This window comes from Gossypium hirsutum, chromosome D10 (genome assembly GCF_007990345.1).
Source record: "Gossypium hirsutum isolate 1008001.06 chromosome D10, Gossypium_hirsutum_v2.1, whole genome shotgun sequence".
NCBI classification, from domain to species: domain Eukaryota; kingdom Viridiplantae; phylum Streptophyta; class Magnoliopsida; order Malvales; family Malvaceae; genus Gossypium; species Gossypium hirsutum.
Genome location: NC_053446.1, coordinates 66,906,515 through 66,927,306, shown reverse-complemented (window position 1 = coordinate 66,927,306; position 20,792 = coordinate 66,906,515). Strand labels below are relative to the sequence as shown.

At 30.6% G+C, this 20,792-nt stretch overlaps 4 protein-coding genes and 1 long non-coding RNA gene across 10 annotated transcripts; 1 reads left to right on the top strand and 4 right to left on the bottom strand.

Annotated features, from left to right (window-relative positions):
• Positions 1–1,871: 1,871 nt before the first annotated feature.
• On the bottom strand, positions 1,872–3,472 carry LOC107930024 (uncharacterized). Its single transcript, XR_005919966.1, has 3 exons — positions 3,327–3,472; positions 2,397–2,499; positions 1,872–2,283 (listed from the first exon to the last, which is right to left on the bottom strand). It is a non-coding gene; the product is annotated as an uncharacterized lncRNA (long non-coding RNA).
• A 2,914-nt stretch (positions 3,473–6,386) lies between these two features.
• Positions 6,387–8,395, bottom strand: LOC107930020 (protein SRG1). Its single transcript, XM_016861572.2, has 4 exons — positions 7,707–8,395; positions 7,388–7,635; positions 6,981–7,305; positions 6,387–6,752 (listed from the first exon to the last, which is right to left on the bottom strand). The coding sequence occupies exons 1-4, from the start codon at positions 7,980–7,982 to the stop codon at positions 6,507–6,509; spliced, it is 1,095 nt and encodes a 364-aa protein (XP_016717061.1). The 5' UTR covers positions 7,983–8,395; the 3' UTR covers positions 6,387–6,506.
• Positions 8,396–9,083: 688 nt separating this feature from the next.
• LOC107930001 (thaumatin-like protein) lies at positions 9,084–10,182 on the bottom strand. The gene is made up of 2 exons (XM_016861557.2): positions 9,987–10,182; positions 9,084–9,907 (listed from the first exon to the last, which is right to left on the bottom strand). Exons 1-2 carry the CDS (start codon positions 10,045–10,047, stop codon positions 9,234–9,236), a joined length of 735 nt encoding a protein of 244 aa, XP_016717046.2. The 5' UTR covers positions 10,048–10,182; the 3' UTR covers positions 9,084–9,233.
• A 2,506-nt stretch (positions 10,183–12,688) lies between these two features.
• LOC107930023 (uncharacterized) lies at positions 12,689–14,175 on the top strand. Its single transcript, XM_016861574.2, has 2 exons — positions 12,689–13,216; positions 13,530–14,175. The coding sequence occupies exons 1-2, from the start codon at positions 12,830–12,832 to the stop codon at positions 13,725–13,727; spliced, it is 585 nt and encodes a 194-aa protein (XP_016717063.1). The 5' UTR covers positions 12,689–12,829; the 3' UTR covers positions 13,728–14,175.
• A 3,130-nt stretch (positions 14,176–17,305) lies between these two features.
• On the bottom strand, positions 17,306–19,887 carry LOC107930068 (L-type lectin-domain containing receptor kinase S.4). Of its 6 annotated transcripts, none has more exons than XM_041103769.1 (3): positions 19,805–19,887; positions 19,236–19,481; positions 17,306–19,157 (listed from the first exon to the last, which is right to left on the bottom strand). In XM_041103769.1, exons 2-3 carry the CDS (start codon positions 19,471–19,473, stop codon positions 17,530–17,532), a joined length of 1,866 nt encoding a protein of 621 aa, XP_040959703.1. In that variant the 5' UTR covers positions 19,474–19,481; positions 19,805–19,887; the 3' UTR covers positions 17,306–17,529. The 6 variants fall into 6 exon arrangements, with proteins under 6 accessions (XP_040959703.1, XP_040959702.1, XP_016717124.1 ...); XM_041103768.1 differs by having other exon boundaries at positions 19,741–19,876; XM_016861635.2 differs by having other exon boundaries at positions 17,306–19,481.
• Positions 19,888–20,792: the final 905 nt, after the last annotated feature.

The following is a 20,792-nucleotide window of genomic DNA, read 5'->3' as shown; positions in this document are numbered from 1 at the left end:
TGAAAAAATCAAGCTTCCAAAAACATGTAAAAGAGGGAAAATGCTTGATTCTTAAAAAATCGATTAGGAACTATCAAATTGAGATGGAATACCTTCTAATTAGGTTAGAATGAACCAAAAACAACTTTGAAAACACTAGTTTACTCAAGATTTAGAGATTTGTCATTTTTGAATTAAAGCTTGCTTTGAAAACATTAAATCTAAATAAATCCTCATACAATCGTTTAAAACTCAATTTGAATTAAAAGAACTCTTTATTTAGTCCTCAAAAGTTAGAATATTACCTTAATTTGTTGAAAACGATGATCTACAACTCTAATTCGCGATTTGAACTCAAAAAGAACAATGACGAAATTGAGGAAGAAAACGTGATTTTCTTTTGAAATTGGGGGTTGTTTTAGTGTTTGAGAGGTTAATAAATTTGAAAGGATAAGTTGGTTTAAGAAAGAAGAAGACAGTGGTATACTGTAGGTAGAAGACTAATTTGCCATTTTGGTCACTCTCTGTTTCTCTCCATTTTCAATTAGTTCCTAACCCAACTAAAATCCATTTTTTTCAAATTAGACCTCAAAATTAAATTTTGTTTTAAGCTAGCTAATAAAAAAACCCAATTGTGTTACTTTAATACTTTAATTACTTATCTATGACCCTAATTTTAATTCCCGACTCTAACCCTCAACTTAAAAACCCAATTCTACTAACCCGATTTTCGGGATGTGACATCGCAAGTTTCCATAAATGAAAACGGATCCACTCTTGCTTAAATTGTGTATGCACGTCTCCAAAATCTGATCTTCGATCTGAGTATATAAACATAAAAAAATTAATAATGTTAATAGCATAATAGTTAACTAATTAAAATTAAATAATTTTAAAATATTTTCTTATCATTTATAATTGAACGTCGGAGATGTGATTGTCATCCAAACGAATAAGCTGATTTTTTTATTTTACAAATTATAAGGAATAAAATAAAATCTAAAAGAATAGGATTCAGAGAAAGATTTAAAACAAAATTATCGAGAGAATTGAGTTTGAATTGAAAAGAATGAAGTTTGGAGGGGTTTATATAGGAAAAAAATATGGTTGTTGGGGTATTGTAGCTATTGGAATTGTGACTGTTGAGGGAAAAGTTACCTTTGACTTGAAAACGCGTCTTATAAAGTGCGTTTTCATTTTTCTCTCTAAAAACAGCATATTCCGATAAATATATATATACAACCTGAGTCCTCAAATTTTTTTAAAAAAAATCATTATATTTCTCAAAATGGGACGTAACAAAATTGGGTTTTCATTACCATTGCTGCTAATTATGCCAAAAATAAAACTTGGTTTTATGAGGCTATATTTATAGAAATGTGATTTATGGCAGGCATCGATCCATTTCGGCAAAGGTGTAAACTTCAAGTTTTCAATTTAATACTCATGGCCTCGTTTTTCATGCTTGGGATACTACTGAATTGGTAATTTGTGTATTAATTAGGGTATGTTTGATTGGCAGTAAAATGTTTTCTGTAAAATGATTTCTGGAAAATGTTTTACTTTTCTGTAAAATGACTTACTGGAAAATATTTTCTGGTGTTTGATTGAATCAGTGTAAAATATTTTCTGCTGTTTGACAGATTTCCTGAAAATATTTTTCGGAAAAGTTGTTTTTTACATATATTAATATATATTAATAAATTTTTATATTTTAAAATTGTTTTTACATATATTGCAATAATTTATTTATAATAATACTCAATAATAAGCTACAATATTGATTGTTATAAATTGAAAAAATATTATCCACAATGAGTACTAGTAAGAATATTGAAATATATGTAAAAATATGAATATTAAACAGCAAAATAGTGAAGATGTATAAAAGAACCACATTGAGCATTGAAAGCACTATCTGATCAGAAAATAGAAAAATTACATAACTCTCTTTCTGAATTTAATCTAGCAACTCTGAACTCATTTTTTTGTTTCTGCATCTCAACTTTTATTTACTTCTAGATATTTCGTGTTTCACACACCCAACCAGACAAATTTCCAGCAGGTGACACAATGCAATTATCCGGAGTTTTTAAGCTACATGATATCCTTAACAAGAAATAATAAAAAGAATAGCAGTCTTGCCTTTTTGTACAAACGAAAGTCAATAAAGAACCCGTGCATGTAGGCTCGCAGAAGATTGGTCCCAATTAGATTTGTCAAATTCAACTTCTCAAGATCCTCTTTTGTTAAAAATTTATAGTTGTCATATATGCTTGTTTGTCCACCCTCCTCAAGCTCTTCCTGTAAAATATATACAAAGTAAACACTAGTGCACCACATCTGCATATCCCAACATAGTACATCCAATAAAAGGATAAAACAAAAATTGATTAGGATACAAGTTAAAAACACACCGTAAGAGATTCCAGCGAAGAACACCACTTGGGAACAGGTCCCAAAGCAGGTATGAAATAAGCAGGAATCTGGCTAGCATCCAAAGCCAGCAACATCAGCCCACTATCATTGAACACAAATCAAGGTTCTTTAGTAAAGAAAACCAGATTGATAAGAATCCAATAATATCAGTAACCATCTTTATCAAAAAAAAAAGCACTTCAAGTTTACATCATTAAGCATTTCAAGTAATTCAAAGAATTCCAACATTTTAAAAGCCAATGAACATTTTACATTTACTCCTATTAACTAATAAAACAAGACAATAAATTGCAACAATATGATAATCATGACCATCCAACTAAAGCACCTTTAAAAGCTACAAATGCAGAACAAGTTTCGGCACTCATTTAAGCTTCCAAGTTGATTGAAAGCTACAAATGCAGAACAAATGCAGTTGCTGACTTTTGACCATCTATAATGTATGATAAAATAAGACTGATATTCTTCTAGTTAAAAAATGTATTCTTTTTTATAAGAATGTAAATGAGACATTGATGATCAGCCAAAATATTCATACTTTTCTCCTTCCTTAAATCGACCAAGTTGGAGGTCAAGAGAACTTACAGATGAAATTTAGCAAACATTGCAGAAGCTATATAGCATACGCATGCATGATGGGGTGCTAAAGTATCCAAATTACCCATTTTCCAGTTAACCCAGAAACTGATTTGCAGAAAACATTTGCAGAAAACTACCCATTTGCAGAAACCCTTAACAATCAAAACTGAAATTAGAAAATAACTGAAATAAAAACTCAATCAAAGAAACAAAAAAAAAATAGATCAAGAAAGTAGAGGAGGAAAAACAGCAGAGAAAAGGAGGAAAGGCACACCCAAGAAAAAATCACGATCAACAAAAATAATACACAGAGAAAAGGAGAACAGAACCTGTTGATAACCCAAGAAGAAGAAGCACACCGATGAGGAGGAGAGGCTGACGTTGATGGACGGTGAGGAAATGAGGAGGAAATGAAAGGTTGAAGCTGTGTTTTCCGGAAAATGTCTTACGGAAAAAAATCTGTAAGACATTTTACGCAAAGAAGGGCTTGATTTTCCCGTGTGTTGAAGTTGCTTTTCCGGAAAATCAATTCCTTTGGTCAATCAAACACCGTAAAAGAGGGAAAATGTTTTCCGGAAAATGAAATACGCCAATCAAACAGACCCTTAGTTTATAAATTTCTTAATTGTGTTTAAAAGAATATTTTATTTATATAAATTTTATATATTAATAATTTTTATTTTCTAGATAATATATTTATATTAGTTTATTACCACGTGTCATACACAAATTAATTATTTATTTTTAATTCAAAAAAAAATCATTTTTATTTTTTATTTTTTTTAAAGGATCTCATAATAAGTTTTGATTATATTTTTTTTACACAATATCTAAAACTATCCATAGTCCCTCCTGAACTCATAAATAGAAATATAATGCGCTTTAGCCACTCAAACCCACATCTTCTTGCAATAACAACAATGTCTATGTCAATCAAACTAAAACTTAAACGACGCCTAAATAAAGTTTTAAGTGAAGTTGTAATCCTATCTTAATCATAATTGTTCTTATTCTATTTCTACTTGTAAACCATTCACTTCCATTTAAACATGTTTTGAGTAGGGTGAATTTGAATTCTAAAACTTTCAAATAATTTCCTGTTTAAATTAGTTTAGATTTGAATCAATTTCTGTAAGTTATTTAAGATTATTTGTTCGAATTATTTTTAGCTAAGATTAAATTAAATTTAAATTCGGATTAATCAAATTAGGTTTTTAAGTTCGGATTAAATTTGATTGTTCTACTTCCATTATTATTATTAGTATTAGTATTAGTATTATTATATAGAAAGGGATCCATTTACATTAATGTAAAACTCCTTGAATCTATTAATATAATTGTACTTATTATGCAAATAATTTTTTTAATTGATTCGATATTTTTATCTCTAAAATAATGTATATATTAATATTTATTGAACGGTTGAAAGTTTTATCATGTTAAACTTGACATGCATGATATATATGAATGAAATATGACGGTTTAATCATTAAAATATTAATCATACGAAAGGATATAAAACTATTTTAGTTTTACACCGATATATTCTCATATATAACAAAAATAAAATCGAATCTATGACTTAGTATAAAAGGTGCCGCTTATGCATTGAGAACCCTTAAATATTGAAGGTGCCCCTATTGCATTGAAAATCCTTAACTAAATGTGTCCCTGTTGCATTGAAAATCCTTAATTGAAGATTGAAGAATATTGGATAATTGACAACTCCAATATGTAAAGTTTTTGTTGTGATGGGGAAATCCAGTCTTTTTCCTTTGTTAAAGAAAGAAAATGTTTGTGCCCCATTTGAGTCCGTTCTCAGAACATGTTTTTGTCAATTTTTAAACAATTTTATTATAAGTTCTGATCATATTTGTTCTTTTTGACACAATGCCTAGAACTATAGTCACTCCCTAACCCATAAATAGGAGGATAATGTATTTCAACGCACTTGAACCCACATATTCCTGTATTGGCAACAATGTCAATGACAATTGAGCTAAAACTCAATTGACAGGTTTTGTCAATTTTAAAATTAGGTAAATTGATCTCTAAAAATTTAATTTAATTCTTCTACTTTTTCAAAGTGAGTAAATAAGAAAAATTAATAAGGGTTGGCTGAATTTTTTTTTTCAAAAATCAAAGAAAATCTAAAAGTCGAAAAAATCATAAAAAATCAAAAATGTCAAAAAAAAACTTAAAACTTAAAAGTTATATAATAATAATAATAATAATAATTTAAAAAATATATTTTAAAATTTAAAAGTATTATTTAAAAATTCAAAGAATTTAAAAAACTTCCAAAAGTTTTAAATTTTTAAAAAATAAAAATAAAAATTATCTTTAAAAATTATTTTAAAAAATTCAAAAAATTCATTAAAATTTATATAAAGTTCAGAAAATAATAAATAATTTAACACTAAAAATATATATATAAAATTCTTAATAATATTAAATCATAAAAATTTCCAACTTCTTTTTCTAAAATTTTGAAAAAAAAAACCTAAAATTCTATAAAGAGGATTTTTTTTTAACAATTTTTCACAAATGTTGTGATCGTAGTTTCAAAATTTAAACATTCTAATAAAAAATTTTAAAAAAATCTCAAGATATATTAAAAATCATAAAGTAACTAAAATTTCCAAAGTTTCAAGCCAGCATGTAAAATTTTATAGAAATTCATAACATTTTAATTACAAGAAAAAAAAACAAACAAAAAAATATGAATTAATATTCTTCTATAAATTATAGATATTAAAAATTATGTAAAATACGAGATTAATAGAAATATAATATAAAATTAACATACAAATTATTCTCTAAATTGAATTCTATATGAAATGAATTAATTGCATTTAATTGTATATTCATGATATTCTAAATAAATAAAAATAAAAATATTGTATAAAAAGTAATATGAGTGTAGCATAACTACATCAACATGACATTTACTCCCAAATTTTGTATCTTGTATATTCATATTGTTTTTTTTTCCTATAGTCATCATCATATTCAATATATACATTTGGTATATATAACCTTTATAAAAAATTTGACATATCAATAAATTTTGTATAAATTTTAATAAATTTAAATGTATTTTTTAAAGTCGATTGAGTCTTAGTTTGATTGGCATGCGCATTGTTGCCAATGCAAAAGGACGTGGTTTCGAGTATGTTGAAACTCATTATCCTCCCATTTATAGGTTGGGAGGGGCTATAATTAGTACTAAACATTCTATAAAAAAAATAGATATAATCAGAACCTAATTTGTTATTATTACGTTATCAAATTAGTCTGGTAAAGTTTTTATGGTTTTGTAAATGAAATTTTTTATAAAAAATTTAATTTTCAAGATATTTTTTATACAACAGAATTCAATAATTGGATTGTTAGAGTTATGCAATGTAGAATTCAATACTACTCTTGTTTTAAAGAGTGGTGAGTTATCATATATTGACTTGTTACAAAACAGACATGAAGAACAGAGCTAGCATTTTGATTTTGCTTTATAGCTTAACAATGGCGGTGTGAGCTTTTCCCTGCATTTTCATGGCGAACTTTTGCCTGATGTAATCGATGTACTTGATGTTTCTATAACTTCTAGGGAGATGCTTCTCATTCACCATTGAATCCAGTGGACCTATTTGGACTTCATCACCTGGCATCACAAATGTTGCAATTGACATTCTGGGTTTCTTCTCATTGCTGATAGCTCTATGTTCAATGCTTTTATAGATTCCATTGCTCAGAATCTGATAAAAACAAGACAGGAAACAGAATTTGTATTCTAGGATTGATAAAGGTCAAATTAAATCCATTAAGTCATTATGCTAGAATTTAGAAATTTTTTTCTAAGGGATGAATTTGACTTAATGAATTTAATAGCTACCATTCGAGTATCCATCACACATAATATAGGGGCTAATGCAAAATTTGACCATTGGTAAAATCTTTTGACTCATAAAAACATTATAGCTAACCTCGATAGCATCACCAATGTTGACCACAAGAGAATTCGGGATTGGTTTAGCATCAATCCATACTTCTTTGTGCTTAATTTGAAGGCCATTGATCTCATCATCTTGTAGTAGCAAAGTGAATAGACTTCCATCAGAATGAGGACTAATACCAAGAACAAGATCAGGCCTTGAACATGTTGGATAATAGTTCATTCTTATTCCTTGTTGAAACTCTCCTAGCTTCCTTTTCAATCCATTTTCGTCCATCCCCATTAACACCGATAAGTTAGCATCGATCTTGTTCGAAACCTTTCGTATTTCTGTTGAATATTCTTCCACCGCCTCTCTGTTTCAACATATCCGTATCAGATACATACCTGTATTGCCCGAGTAACATAATAGCTTAACAAACAAGAAAGAATGCATACTTGAAACCTGGTAAAGTGAGTGGCCAAAACTTGAAATTCCTGGTTTCATGGGGAAATGTCTTTAAGAACATCATGTCACACCAATCAAGTTTCTGTTTCTCTGAGACCACAAAGTTTTGCCCATACCCTTGAATCTCATTAGCTCCCTTTGCACACTTGGATTTCTCTTGGAATGGCAATTCAAAGAAAGCTGCCATAGCTGCCTTCATGTTAACCATGATCTCCTCTCTAACCCCATGATTTATTATCTACAAAAATAGGATAACCCCGGGTGAGTGTCAAATACGAATATGTGCTTAATACAGGTGTTTGGTTTTACCTGGAAAAAGCCCCACTCCTTGCAGGCAAGATCTAGCTTCCTTATTTCATTTGCATCCTTTTGAGCTAACATGGAGAAATCTATGACGGGGACTTGAAGTGAATCAAACAGGTTCTGAGAAATTAATGGCCTGTCTTTCGGTTCTTGTATGTATCTTTCAGGGACTGATTTAGAATCATTCTTCAATATCTCTTGGATGCTTGGAACTAGCAAAGATTTGCCCCATCCCAATCCCTCCCCCTTCTCAACACTTGCTTTTACAACTTTGAGCTCCATTAATAGCAAAAATGGTAGCAAAGTTGATTCTTTCAATGGGAACTTGGTTTATCTTCCAGCAAAAATTTGGGAGCTTTGCTTCTGGTTTTGACTTGATACTTAAAAATGGTGGGTGAAAAGTGGGATTTGATCATTGTAATACTAAATTGAGATGAACTTTCAATTTATTATATGTTGAAATTGTTATGGAACCTAAGCACATGCCTCATCTATTTTATTATGCAATTAATGTTAAGAATTCATGTTAGGATTACTAGGTAAAATATATTATGATATTCATGGGAGAAATTAATCATCCAACTTGGAATTTTAATTTATTTTTTAATAAAAAAAGTTTGTGGATGAAGAATCAAGATTGTCAAAAGCTTTAATGAGGACAGAGTTCTTTGCAACTTTAAATTTCTTTTAAGGGTTTATAATGTTTAATTCTGGTTGCAGTGATTATAGCGATTGAGATGTATTATCTTTATGATTGCGAATCAAAATGATTAATCTAAATTCAAATAAAGCTGAGATTTAATTATAAAAAATTAATAATTCAAATTGAATTAACCCAAACCCCAAAATGATTTGATTTTAAAATGAATTGAATCCAAAATAATTTGAACTTATAATGATAAAAAATGACAAAATCAGAAAAATAAACTAAACCCAAAATGATCCAAAGGTCTCAAACTCAAACCAAAAATATCTAAACTTAAAACTAACCTAATCCAAAATGACTAAAGCGCTTTAAAAATGATAGAAACAAATAATCCCAAATGACCTGAAGTCAAATTTCAAATCCAAATAAAACCTAAAAAAATTTTAAGTTCACCCAATCCAAAAAAAACTTATTTGACAAGCTAAGTCTATCTGAGAGAATTTAAAGCCATGATCCACTAATAGACATGTGGTCCATTAGTAGAATGTTGGACTTTTAGTTCCCCACCAAGCCTTCAAAGTTTATAGAAAGAAATTATATGATACAAAATCAAATGAGTATATATGCAGATATGAGTTAAGCAAAATATATGTGTGATTTTGATGGTTTGTTAATATTTTAAGTAAAACCAAAACCTTGGATTCTAGTAAAAGATTCAAGTCAGAACATTATAAAGATCATACACAACAAAAAGATACCATCATAGCTACCATGAAATCAATTCAAAAACATACAATTAAAGCAACAAATTCAACAATTTACTAATAACATAAGGAAAAAACCTCAAACCATAATAGAAACTCAATGATCTCAACAATGAAACCACATCAGTTAGGAGGACAAAAGGTAATGAGATACCTAGGAGCCCTACAAGTTTTAAGACTTGAAGCATCATCAAAAGCGTAGCTATAAGCTCTTGGACAAATAGCTTTAAAAAGATGAGCAAAAATGGTGGGCTTACAGCTTTTTGGATCCCCAAACTCACCGGTGCAACAATACCTATCGGTTTTAGCAGCTAAACATGCACTCTTACACCCCACCACTTTCCCTTCTTTCTTCACCACCAATGCCGCCGGGCAACAAACGTTTAAATCAGTCTCACAGGCGGCTACTCCACACCCAACGCCACCACCTATAGGGACCATTGAGACGGGGACATTGAATCCATCGACTAAGCTCACGTCGTAGTAATGTAGACCCGATGTTGGACCACCGAGTGTCATTTCAACGAGCGTTGCCGGTGGATTTCCGCCGATGCCTTGGCACTGTAAAAGGCCTGAACAATCACCTGTTTGACATGAGCCTTTGCCGGTTTCGTCGAAACAGCAACCTTGTCTTGGCCAGATTCGACCCGACCATCTTTCAGGGAGTTCGAGGGTTGTTTGTTCGCCGCAGTTGAGAGGGAAGCCGCCGCCTCGGGGTGTTTCGTGGCCGGCGCCGCCGAGGATTCCTGGCCATATTGTTTCTTTGCAGTTGTTTACTAGTACCAGTTGGATGGCATCTGCGAGAAAATAGTAAACCATTTTTAGTGATGAAAAATGCAATGCTTAGACCAAAAATCTGGGAAAAATTTTCTGTACCTGTGGAAACGAAAATGCAGGAAAGAAACAAGAAGATAAAATGATTTGAAGATTTTGGCATTTTGTTTTTTGAAATTTGATGAATGAAAGTGAAACTGCTTGCTGGTCTTTTGCTAAGGTTTAAAGAGTAACTACATGTTAAAGAGTGGTCTGCCACTTTTTCGCTATTAAAAGAAGATTTAAACCGCTAAAGATATAGTTACTTTTTTATTAGCTCCATTTTTCATTTTCTTTAAATATTCATGTTTCACATACCAAAATTTGAAAAAATATCAATACTCAATTTGAGTATGATTGGTATAATTTCTTCCAAAATCTTTAAATTTATTTAAATCGAATATTTGGATACATTTAGTTAATCTCAATTTTTTATGTCCGTTTAACTGTCCATATTCGAGTTTCGTGATTGCCCCTCCAATAATGTCATCTCTAAAGTTTGAACTTATCTCCTTTTGGGACTACAATGTACCTTACCATTACACCCAACATTTGTTTGTCATACATGAATCTGAAAACCCATTCTTTAAATCGAACACATTCGTTCTCATGTTTTACACTTTTGTAAACAATTAGATTGAATTCAAGTAACATAATAAATCATGACTGCTATAGTTTCATCTACTATCTTCCATAAAACTTATGCAACCTCGAGCATACAGATACGTTTTCATTCTCATCCTCGGGTAATAGGTTCACAATGGTCACCTCCTGAAGAGGGTTATGTTAAATTTAATACTAATGGTGTTGTGTTCTCTTCAAGGGCTTGTGCCTCTGTTGGAGGTGTTATTAGAGATGTTAATGGGTTGTGGCAATGTGGTTTTTCAATGTCGATTGTAGAAGGTATAGTATTTCAGGTTGAAGCAAGGGCGATGCTTGAAGGGCTTCACTTAGCATGAAACAAAGGATTTCAGAAGTTGGAATTGGAGTGTGATACCGCTTTGTTGATTGAGATTATTCTTGTTGGCGGTGCTGCAAATAGCAGGTTGACAGAACTTCGATTGATACATCACATGCTTATTTGATCTTGGGAGGTTCGTATCAAACATATTCTTCGGACGCAAAATACAATGGCAGATATTTTGGCCAAAATTGAAGATCCAAAGTTATTGAAATTTCATCTATTGGAGGAACTTCCGTCTTCGATTAGAGAGTTACTTCTGACGAATTCTAATTTGTTCGCTTGTCTCACTTATACTGTTTTACTTTACTAAAAACTTATTTATATTCCGTACATTCACAAATATGAAAATCCGAATATTTACACTACGTATTCACATAAACAATCTGTGAATTCGAGTAACATAATAAATCATGATTGCCACTCCTTCCCAAGAGCTTGAAACTTATGCAAATCAAAGCATAATCAAGAGTTTTATGATCACATAAATGATGATTATATATTTCAAAAGCTGTTAATTATCATACACTTTCTTTTTTTCCAACATGAGATAGTGGGGGGGGTCAATGTATATCATAATTCTCACTACAAAAGATATAGAGTTTGATTTCAAAGGTACCAATCATGTGATCTCCACGTTACTATTGTTGCTTTTGAGCATAAGATTCTTTCACTTTATGTCCCATAAATAATTTGACAAGAGACACTTTAATGGGGTCTCAGCTAGTTTGAAAAATAAAAAAGAAAGAAAAGTTGACAAATTTCCCGTTAGCATTCTCAATAGCTATTCATTCTCAGCAATGATTCAATGATTGATGTGATTTAGATTAAAAAATGCGAAAAAAAAAAAGCCTAAACAATTGATTATACGATATTAGTTATTGTGAAAATTTGTCGAACATTGTTTTGGACGAAAATTTCAAATGATGAGCTCGATATGTTTGCCACCATGTCCACCAGGTGATGGCACTGGTTGTGGTGGTGCCACTCCCCCACCAACTAGGTCTTTCCTCGGGCGCATCGTTGGAACACATCAACCGGAGTTTGATCACAAGAACTGCCTCAGGCACAACAAATTCACCATTCAATTTTGGATCCACAGCTTCAAGAACTGCTTATAAGCTAAAATCTGTTTTTTTTTTATTACCGGATACATTGGTTCTAAACTATATGGGTGAATAAAAATATTTTATATTAAAAAATAATAAATTATTTTAACAAATGATTATTGGTGTAGTTGTAAGAGATTTCAATTTGAAATTGTTGGACTTCTGTTTAATTTTCAAATAATATTTTTCAGTTGTTTTATTTAAGATTTTGTATAAAAGTATTGAAAGGTAAAAATACATTTATAATAATATTAATTGCCTTTAAAAGTAAGGGTATTTAATATCTCACAACTAAATTGGTATCGTGTTCACTCATGACACCAACTCACTCAGCTATTTTATATATAATATAGATACAAACAAACATTAATGTCTTATTGATTTAACTCATATATCTCCTCACTAGTAAAAATTAGAAGTGTTCATAAATCAAACTGGATCGAGGTTTGATTTTAAAAATAATAAAATATATTTTTATATCAATATTTATATATTGATATAATTAAATTGAAATAAAATATTTGAAAATTAAATTTTTTGAATGAATGATGAAATTCATTAATCCAAAAAGGCAGTTAAACTGCTACAAAAGAACATAAAAATACTAAAAAATAACTTTGAAGTTATATAAATAAATTAATCAATAATATCGCAAGAAACATAAAGTGAACCATTAACGGGATCAATTCTATTAATTGGTCTTCCTCCTTAAACGACCCCGGATAATCTCTTTAACTTGGGCCAAAGGCCAAGAAAGGAAGGTTTAGTTGAACTGAGGATAAGATAATTGCCCAAGTTTGAACTCACTCTTTCCACTTTGTCTTGCTTAAAGTTTGATGCTCTTAGAAATCCTTGAGATATCTGACTGTCATGGATTGAAGCAAATTGTCACAGAATTGGAAGATGATGAAGGAGAAATATCATCGAGCGTCGATCCTCATGATTCTTTGTGTTTCCCAAAGTTACGAGAACTCTACATAGTAAAGTGTGATGGTTTGGAGTATATTTTTCCGGCTTTGATGGCGCCACAAGAGCTTCCGGAGCTTGAAAATCTTCCTATTCATGATTGCCCTCAATTGAAGCAAGTGGTCAGATGCAATGAAGGAAGGGACGCGCCCCGACCCGTGCAGTTTCCGAAACCATTGACGGAGTTTTCAGTGTCGGCCTGCCCTCTATTAACTGATTCATTTGTTCATTTAAAAGATGAGAAGGCTATCCTCAAGGTGCTTTCTTTTTCTCCTTTCCTAGTTATTTAATTGAATCTGTGCCTGGTTTAGTTAAGTTTTATACATGTAATGTTTTCAAAGCTGCCTACCAAGCAAGATGCATGAACTGTTAGGTTTTATTTACACATAATAAGTATATAAACAGACATACTGTAATCATTGCACAAGAATTCAAAGGAAGTAACTATGTTTGCTCTAAAGCATGTATATCATCAATTAATCCATAGAATAGTAGTATTAGTATATATAATTTATTTTTATTTATTATGCGATGAATTATAATCAGAAGGTTCGGTTATTAACATTCAAGGACTCGTTCCATAATTCAAAACATCTTCAACTATCTGAAGCAATTGAGGATTATAATCTGGTTCAAGATGCAAATGGAGGACTAAATGGATTAACTTCCCTTGAACTTAAGCATTGCAAGGATATTAAATGCTTGGTTGATACCACAACAGGGAATGAGCCAACCTCTGCATTCACTAAATTGGAGAGTTTTAAGTAGAAAAGATACGCTTGTTTTGGAAAGTTATGCAAGTGTCATGAAAAGTGTCCAGTGGAGGTCACAGAAAGCATCTCATGGAGGTCAATTGATGAAATGGGGCTCATTCGACCCATTTGAACTGGCTCCACTTATGAAAAACATGGACAAGTTTATCTATTTGAAATCTTGGTGGCCTAGTAGAACACTCCGGTAAAACTAGAGTTATCATGATAAATAGTGTAAATCTTAGGGTGATAAGATTGTATAAAGTTTAAATATCTTAAGATTCTCATTTGTAATAGGCATTAATCTCAACTGTTAATATAATTTAATTTGTACCGTTAGATTTGGGAAAACTCAACCATAAATAGAGACATTTCCCACTTTATTTTTTGAGTTAAAAAATATATTGAGAACATTTACTCAAACATTTGTTGAATTGCTTTCTTTGGTTAAAGAATTCTTAATTTTAAAATTCTTATTTTTTATAGTTAAGTTAACTTAAGCGAATTTGAAGCAAAAAAATTACCTCAAATCAGCTTAAGGTCGCACGGTTTGCTAGATTTAAGTTCTAACCTTGTAACACAAGGATCAGCCTTAAAATTCTAGATGAATTAATTTCCCTTAAAATTCTCAATTGAGAGGGTGGTGAATGCTTGGTTGATACATCAAAAACAATGATGGGTCTCAAATAATTGAGTGTTAATTCGCCTGCATGTCTGAGATATTCCGAGTTGATGAAGCAAATAACGCAGCACCACTACTCTCAAATTTGGAGCTTTTGGAGTATCGTCTTTACCAGACTTGAGATGGATAGTAAAAAGCCCCACCCATTGTGTCGACCTCGAATGTCTAAAGGTTTTAGAAATAATAAGCTGGGAGAAATTGGAATCTCTCTTCTCAATATCCATTGTTCGAAGCCTAATAGTACTGGAAGAACTCAAGATAGTTGGTTGCAATGAACTGAAAAGAGTTTTCATGGAGGTGGAAAGTAATGCTGAATCCAACACACTTTATTTGCCGAACTTGAAAAATATGGAGATAAAAGAATGCCCAAATCTAGAATATGTCTTTCCACTTGCTCTGGGTCGAGGTTTTCTTCGTCTACAAAAGGTACTTCTTGTTAAACTAGGAAACTTGAGAGGTTTTGCTGAAAGCAATGATGTTGTCAAAATGGCAGCCTTGAAAACTTTAGATAGGAATAATAGTGGAAAAAATGTGAAGTGTTTGAAAACTTTAGATAGGCTTGAAAAAAAGGGTTGAGACAAAAAATAATGTCTATTTTCTAAATGGGTCAAGCATCGGGTAGAATTTTTTGGTTTGGGTTCGGCCCGAATAAGTTATTTTGTTATTGTTTTGCTACCATTTCATTATTATATTGTTATTATTTTGTTGTTATTGTTTGGATATTGTATAACTATTGTTTTATTGTTAATTTTGCTACTATTTTAGAGGTATTTGCTTGTTAAGCTACAACTATCTTATTGTTATTTAAGTATGAAGATTTCTGTATTTTCAATTTGTTGGGAAATATTTATTTTAATGTTCTTAATGTATTTAATGTATTATATTGTTTAAATTTATTTTTATATAAAAAATAATCTAAAAGAATTTAATACGGGCGAGTCAGATCGAGTTCGAGTTTAGCATTTTTAATCTGAGCTGAGTTTAGATAAAATTTTAAACTAATTTTTCGTAGTCCAAACCCAGCCGATAATCAAATTTAAAAAATATTGAACGAATTTCATTTTTCAAAAAGAAATTAACAATTGTGGTCTACTTAGTAGCAAAGATTTGTTAAATTTTCTATATGGAAGTATAATATCTATTTTCTGTAATTGCTAGATAGAGATTAAGAAAAATGTTTAAATTTGGCTTAATGCACAATTTAGCCTTTAAAATATATATATATTAGTTTTTAAAGTTTTCTTAGCTTACTTCGGTCTCTAATATTATTAGATATTCCCAATTTAGACCTTTGGACATTAAAAACTAATTACTAGAATATTTAGTCAATCATATGCTACCACGTTATCATTCGAAAATCCTAAAAAATCTTTAAAAATTTACAAAAACAATATAAAAATTTACTAAAAGTTTTAAAAAATATATTTAATATTTTTAAAATTTTATAAATCACAGTTACTAGAAATTGAACGATCATTTAAATAATAAATACTGTTTTTTTATTTAAATAATTTGAAAAAAATCCAAATTTTGATTGTTTGAATCGTAAGATAATTATCATATGCGATATCCTTCCAAGAGACAATAACCTCATACTCTAGGAAATGTGGTTCATATAATTTTAAAAATATTAAAATTTCTACTTTTTTAAAAAAAATTTAGTAATTTAAGTAATTATTTATATAATTTTTTGTAATTTTATAATTTTTTTCAATTTTTAATAATTTTGTAACTTCTTTTAATTTTTGTACTTTTTCATTTTTAAAGATTTTTAATGCTTTTTTCGGATGACATTGTATGACATGTAGCAGTATATGATTGGTTAGATATTTTAGTCGAGTTCAAAGGACTAAACTAGAAAAATCTGATAATGTTAGGGACTGAAATGGATAAGAAAAACTTTAATAACCAAAGTTAAAAAAGTCCAATATATTTTAGGAACTAAAATATGCATTAAGCCTTTTAACTTGAGAGATCGATGTTTAAATAAAGATTAAATGTTGAAAAGGTTTGTATGAGAGTGTAATATACGTACTTAATTGGTATTGAAAGAACATAATTTAAAGGAATAACATTTTAAAGTTAAACTTTTAATCAATTGGAATTATTAGCTTTGAATATTAATGAACGTAAAGAGTTTTTAGTTTCCACAAGCAGAATTAGCGGGAAATTAAAATATGCTTAATGTTTAAAATTAAAATAAAACAATTTTTTTTAATTTTTTTTATAATTTTTAAATTTTCAACATAAAACACGAGTTGTCATATCAGCATCTAGTGTAATGTTTAGGGATTCCACTAAATTGTTGTGGAATTTGTTCAATTTTACAAAAACTAAATGCTTTTTTTCTTGTTCAACTACAAAAATAAAAGATTGAGGACTGATTTATAAAAGAAAAAATATGGAGGCAACCAAAGTTATAAGAATTAAGGGGTAAATTTATGATTATGCTTGGATTTTCAAATAGAATTAACAGAAAATGTTAATGAAATAACGGAAAATTAGCAATTCAAAAAATAAAGAGAGTAGGGACGGAATTATGTCAAATTAAAGGAGAAAAAATAAATTTCAAGTTTTAGCATTGTGGAGGGACTTAAAAACCAAAATTAGCCCAATTAAGTTTTAAATTTTAGAACAAAAGCATTTGACTATTTATCTTTTATGATTTTGGATGAGTAAAGACCAATTAAATTAAAATTAAAGATTTGAAGTTTCTTGATGATTAAGTCAAGTTACTTGCGGAACAAGTAAAGTCACATTTTATAGAGCACAACTTTATTCATGTGAGGGATGTGTATATGTGTATTGTTTTTGTAAGCAAGCTAAGCTTGCGAAGGATAAGCTAGTGGGAGAGTGATGTAATTTTTGTATAATGGTGAGGTTGCAAGTGCTAAGACTTGAATCATTAGTTGTATTGTAAGAAAGTATTTTTATTTATTTCGTAGTTAAAATTGTAATCACAGGTCCAAGCACTATTGCAATTACAGTTTTTGTTTTTACCCTTTTTTACAAAACATTTCTTTGAACATAATACAAAAATATAATCCTTTTAACAATCCTTGAAGAGAAGGAAAAAAAAGCATTTCTCTAAAAACATTCCTAAAAAGGCAAAGAACTCTGTCTTGCTCTTCAATGGCTATCTGCCATTTCCTCTGCTGAGATTGATATGTGTTGTTAAACCTGCTTCAACATCTATGTCCTGGTTTTCAAAAGCCGATGAGCATGCGGACGATGAATTTCGATACGAATGCACATAATCTTCGAACGCGATACTGTCACTTCGATTGCCCTCGTTTCTACCATATCCACCAGGTGATGGCACCAGTTTCGGCAGTGCCACTTCCCCCTCCAAGTACCTTACGACTTGCTTCATTGTAGGCCTCGCCTCTGGCACTTCATTGGAACACATCAAGCCCAGTTTAATCACAAGAATAGCCTCACACTCATCAAAGTCGCCTTTCAATTTTGAATCCACAACTTCAAGAACTGCCCCACTTTGCCACTTCTCATACACCCACTCCACCAAGATCAGCTCCTCAGGCAATGCCTTTGGGTCAATAGGTCTCCTCCCACATGCCACTTCAAGCAAAAGTGCACCAAATGCAAACACATCAGTACTTGTACTAGGCTTACCAGTTCTTGGAAGCTCAGGTGCCAAGTACCCAAATGTGCCAACCACCGTGGTCGAGCCCGGGTTCGAGCCGTGGTCATATAACTTGGCTAAACCAAAGTCACCAAGTCTTCCATTTAGCTCAGAATCTAGCAGAATATTGCCTGCCTTGATGTCTCTATGAATTACAGTTTGTTCCCATTCTTCATGCAAATACAAAAGACCTGAAGCCACACCTTTGATGATCTTGAACCTATGTTCCCAACTTAGAACTTGTTTTGGCTCATCAAACAGGTACTTATCCAAGCTACCACAAGGCATAAAATCATAGACTAATAAGAGATCACCTCTGCATTGACACCATCCTAGAAACTGAACAAGATTTCTATGGCGAAGACGACCGATACTATAAATCTCAGACAGGAATTCTCTTATCCCTTGCTTTGATTCATGAGAGATTCGTTTGACAGCAACTTGAGTGTTTGTGGTTGGCAGAGTTCCTTTGTAAACTCTGCCAAATCCACCAAAACCAAGTAGCTCTTTGTCTTTGAAACCCTTTGTTGCTTTCTTGAGTTCTTGATAAGAAAACCTTTGAGGACCAATCTCAAGGTCCTTAGCCTCAATCATGTCTAAATTCTTCATGTTCCTAACAAGGTAAAACGAGATGAAAGCAAGTGATATCATTAAAAGAACAGCTGGAAATATGACACATAGGATTAAGGCAGTGTAGTTTTGTTTAGGCCTTGGAAGTGAAGGTAAAGAAGGTAAAGACAAAGATTCAGCCTCTCCACTCATGTTAAAACTCCATCCCAAGAGGTAGTGAGAGCTTGCAAGCTTACCTGTTGAAGCTGAAAACCCCACAAACATGGAATCATGGAGAAATGGTGAGAGATCAACACCAAAGGACAAGATTGATTTTTTGGGTTTCTTAGATAAAGTTGAAAGCTTAACCTCTAATCGATTTATAGCTGAATCATAATCAATCCAAGCTTGAATCACTTTCCCACTATTGAGATTCAACTTTTGCATTGTTGAGTTCTCAAGGAAATATCCAGCAGTTGCTGAAGCATTTGAATGCATGCTACTCAAATCAATGCCAACATGATTATCATCTTTATCACCAAACTCTAGATTTCTCCAAGTATCAAACTCTACTGCAAAAACATGGTTACTTGAATTATTCCCATGATGATCACTTGGATTATGCAAGCCTAGATATTGACTGTGATAACCTGCAATTTGTTTTGAAGGAGAAAGAACAAAAGCAAGGCCATGGCCGCCACCAAGGGTTGGGTACGCAGGAGCCATGGCGAAAGCAAAAGCTGTTGAAAAAGAAAAAGCTTTGCCATTGCTGGAGTTCTTGAACTGAAAAGGAGATGAGTAAAAAGCTCTGCCAATTGCATCTTGGGTAATATTGGTTAAACGGAGTAACCCACTCTTTGTAATGCCTGCAACTCCATTTAAGCTCATTTGGTCGCCTGAATCATGAAACCCATTGAAGATGAAGTGAGAAAAAACTGGGTTTGATGAAAAAACAAGAGAAACCCAGAAAAAAAACAACTCCTTTGCCATGCAAAGGGGAATTGGGATTGAAATTTTTGCTTTTTGGGGTTGAAGAAAATGAGAATAGAAAGGAGAGCTAAAGAGAGATTTATAGCTAAGGTGGGAATTAAAGGACTAATTACTGGTGTATGAACTCAGGTGAGGATTTACAGGGAATTACGAGGAAATTCAAACCTTTAGAAATGATGCAATTCTACTTCTTGAGTGAAATTAACATAGAGTTTGATGAATCTTTCACCTTTTCACATGAATATCGCCGAAAATCTTAGACGCGTTTTCATCTAATGGTCACTCTAATAGTTAATGTCAACTAGTTTATTTACTTTACAGGCTTCTGAAGTTTCTAAAAAATAACTTACTTTTTTGAAAAAAAAAATATTTTTTAGTGTTTAGATAAATCTGTATAAAATTTTTTTTTTGTTTGGCAGATTCTTTAAAAATATTTCATAAAAGTCGTTTTCAATTAAATAAACATACATATGAGATTTTTTTTATTTTTTCATTATTTAATTGAGTTTATTTTATATCCATAATTTTATATTTTACATTGTTTTTACATATATTAAAAATATTTTGTTCAATTTAGGTTCATTGCAATGATCATTTTTTAGTTACATGACTACCAACTGAGTATTTTTTATTTAAAAATGTGACATTAATAAAATAGACAAAAAAAATCAACAATGTCAGCAGTTGGACTTGATTTTCAAATCTAGAAAGTAGAGGGACTAAATTCTTAAAAATAAAAGTACAGAAACTAAATTGTAAATTTGTGAAGAGTATATAGACTTATGACATATTTTAACTTTTATACTACAAAACATTTATTATTAATATATTTATAATTATAATAAATATTTAGTATTAAAATATTAATATTGATATTTTCAATAACATGTGAATAATATTATTTAAAATTATTTTTTTAAACTTACTATTAAAATAAAATTTAAATATTAAATAATTTATTAAAAATAATAAATTATATTAATTATATAAATAATTTATTATATAACTAAATATAAATAATTAAATACGTATGTTTAATAATATTAAAAATATTTTAAATATTTTTAAAAATAAAATTTATTATCAATATAATAATATTAAACTTGATTTAAGTTAATTCTTATATAAAAGTAAAATAATCTATTGATGAGCTCTTTTTCGGAAAATGACTTACGCTTTTCAAAATGGTAAGTCATTTTACAATGAAAAATGCTTAT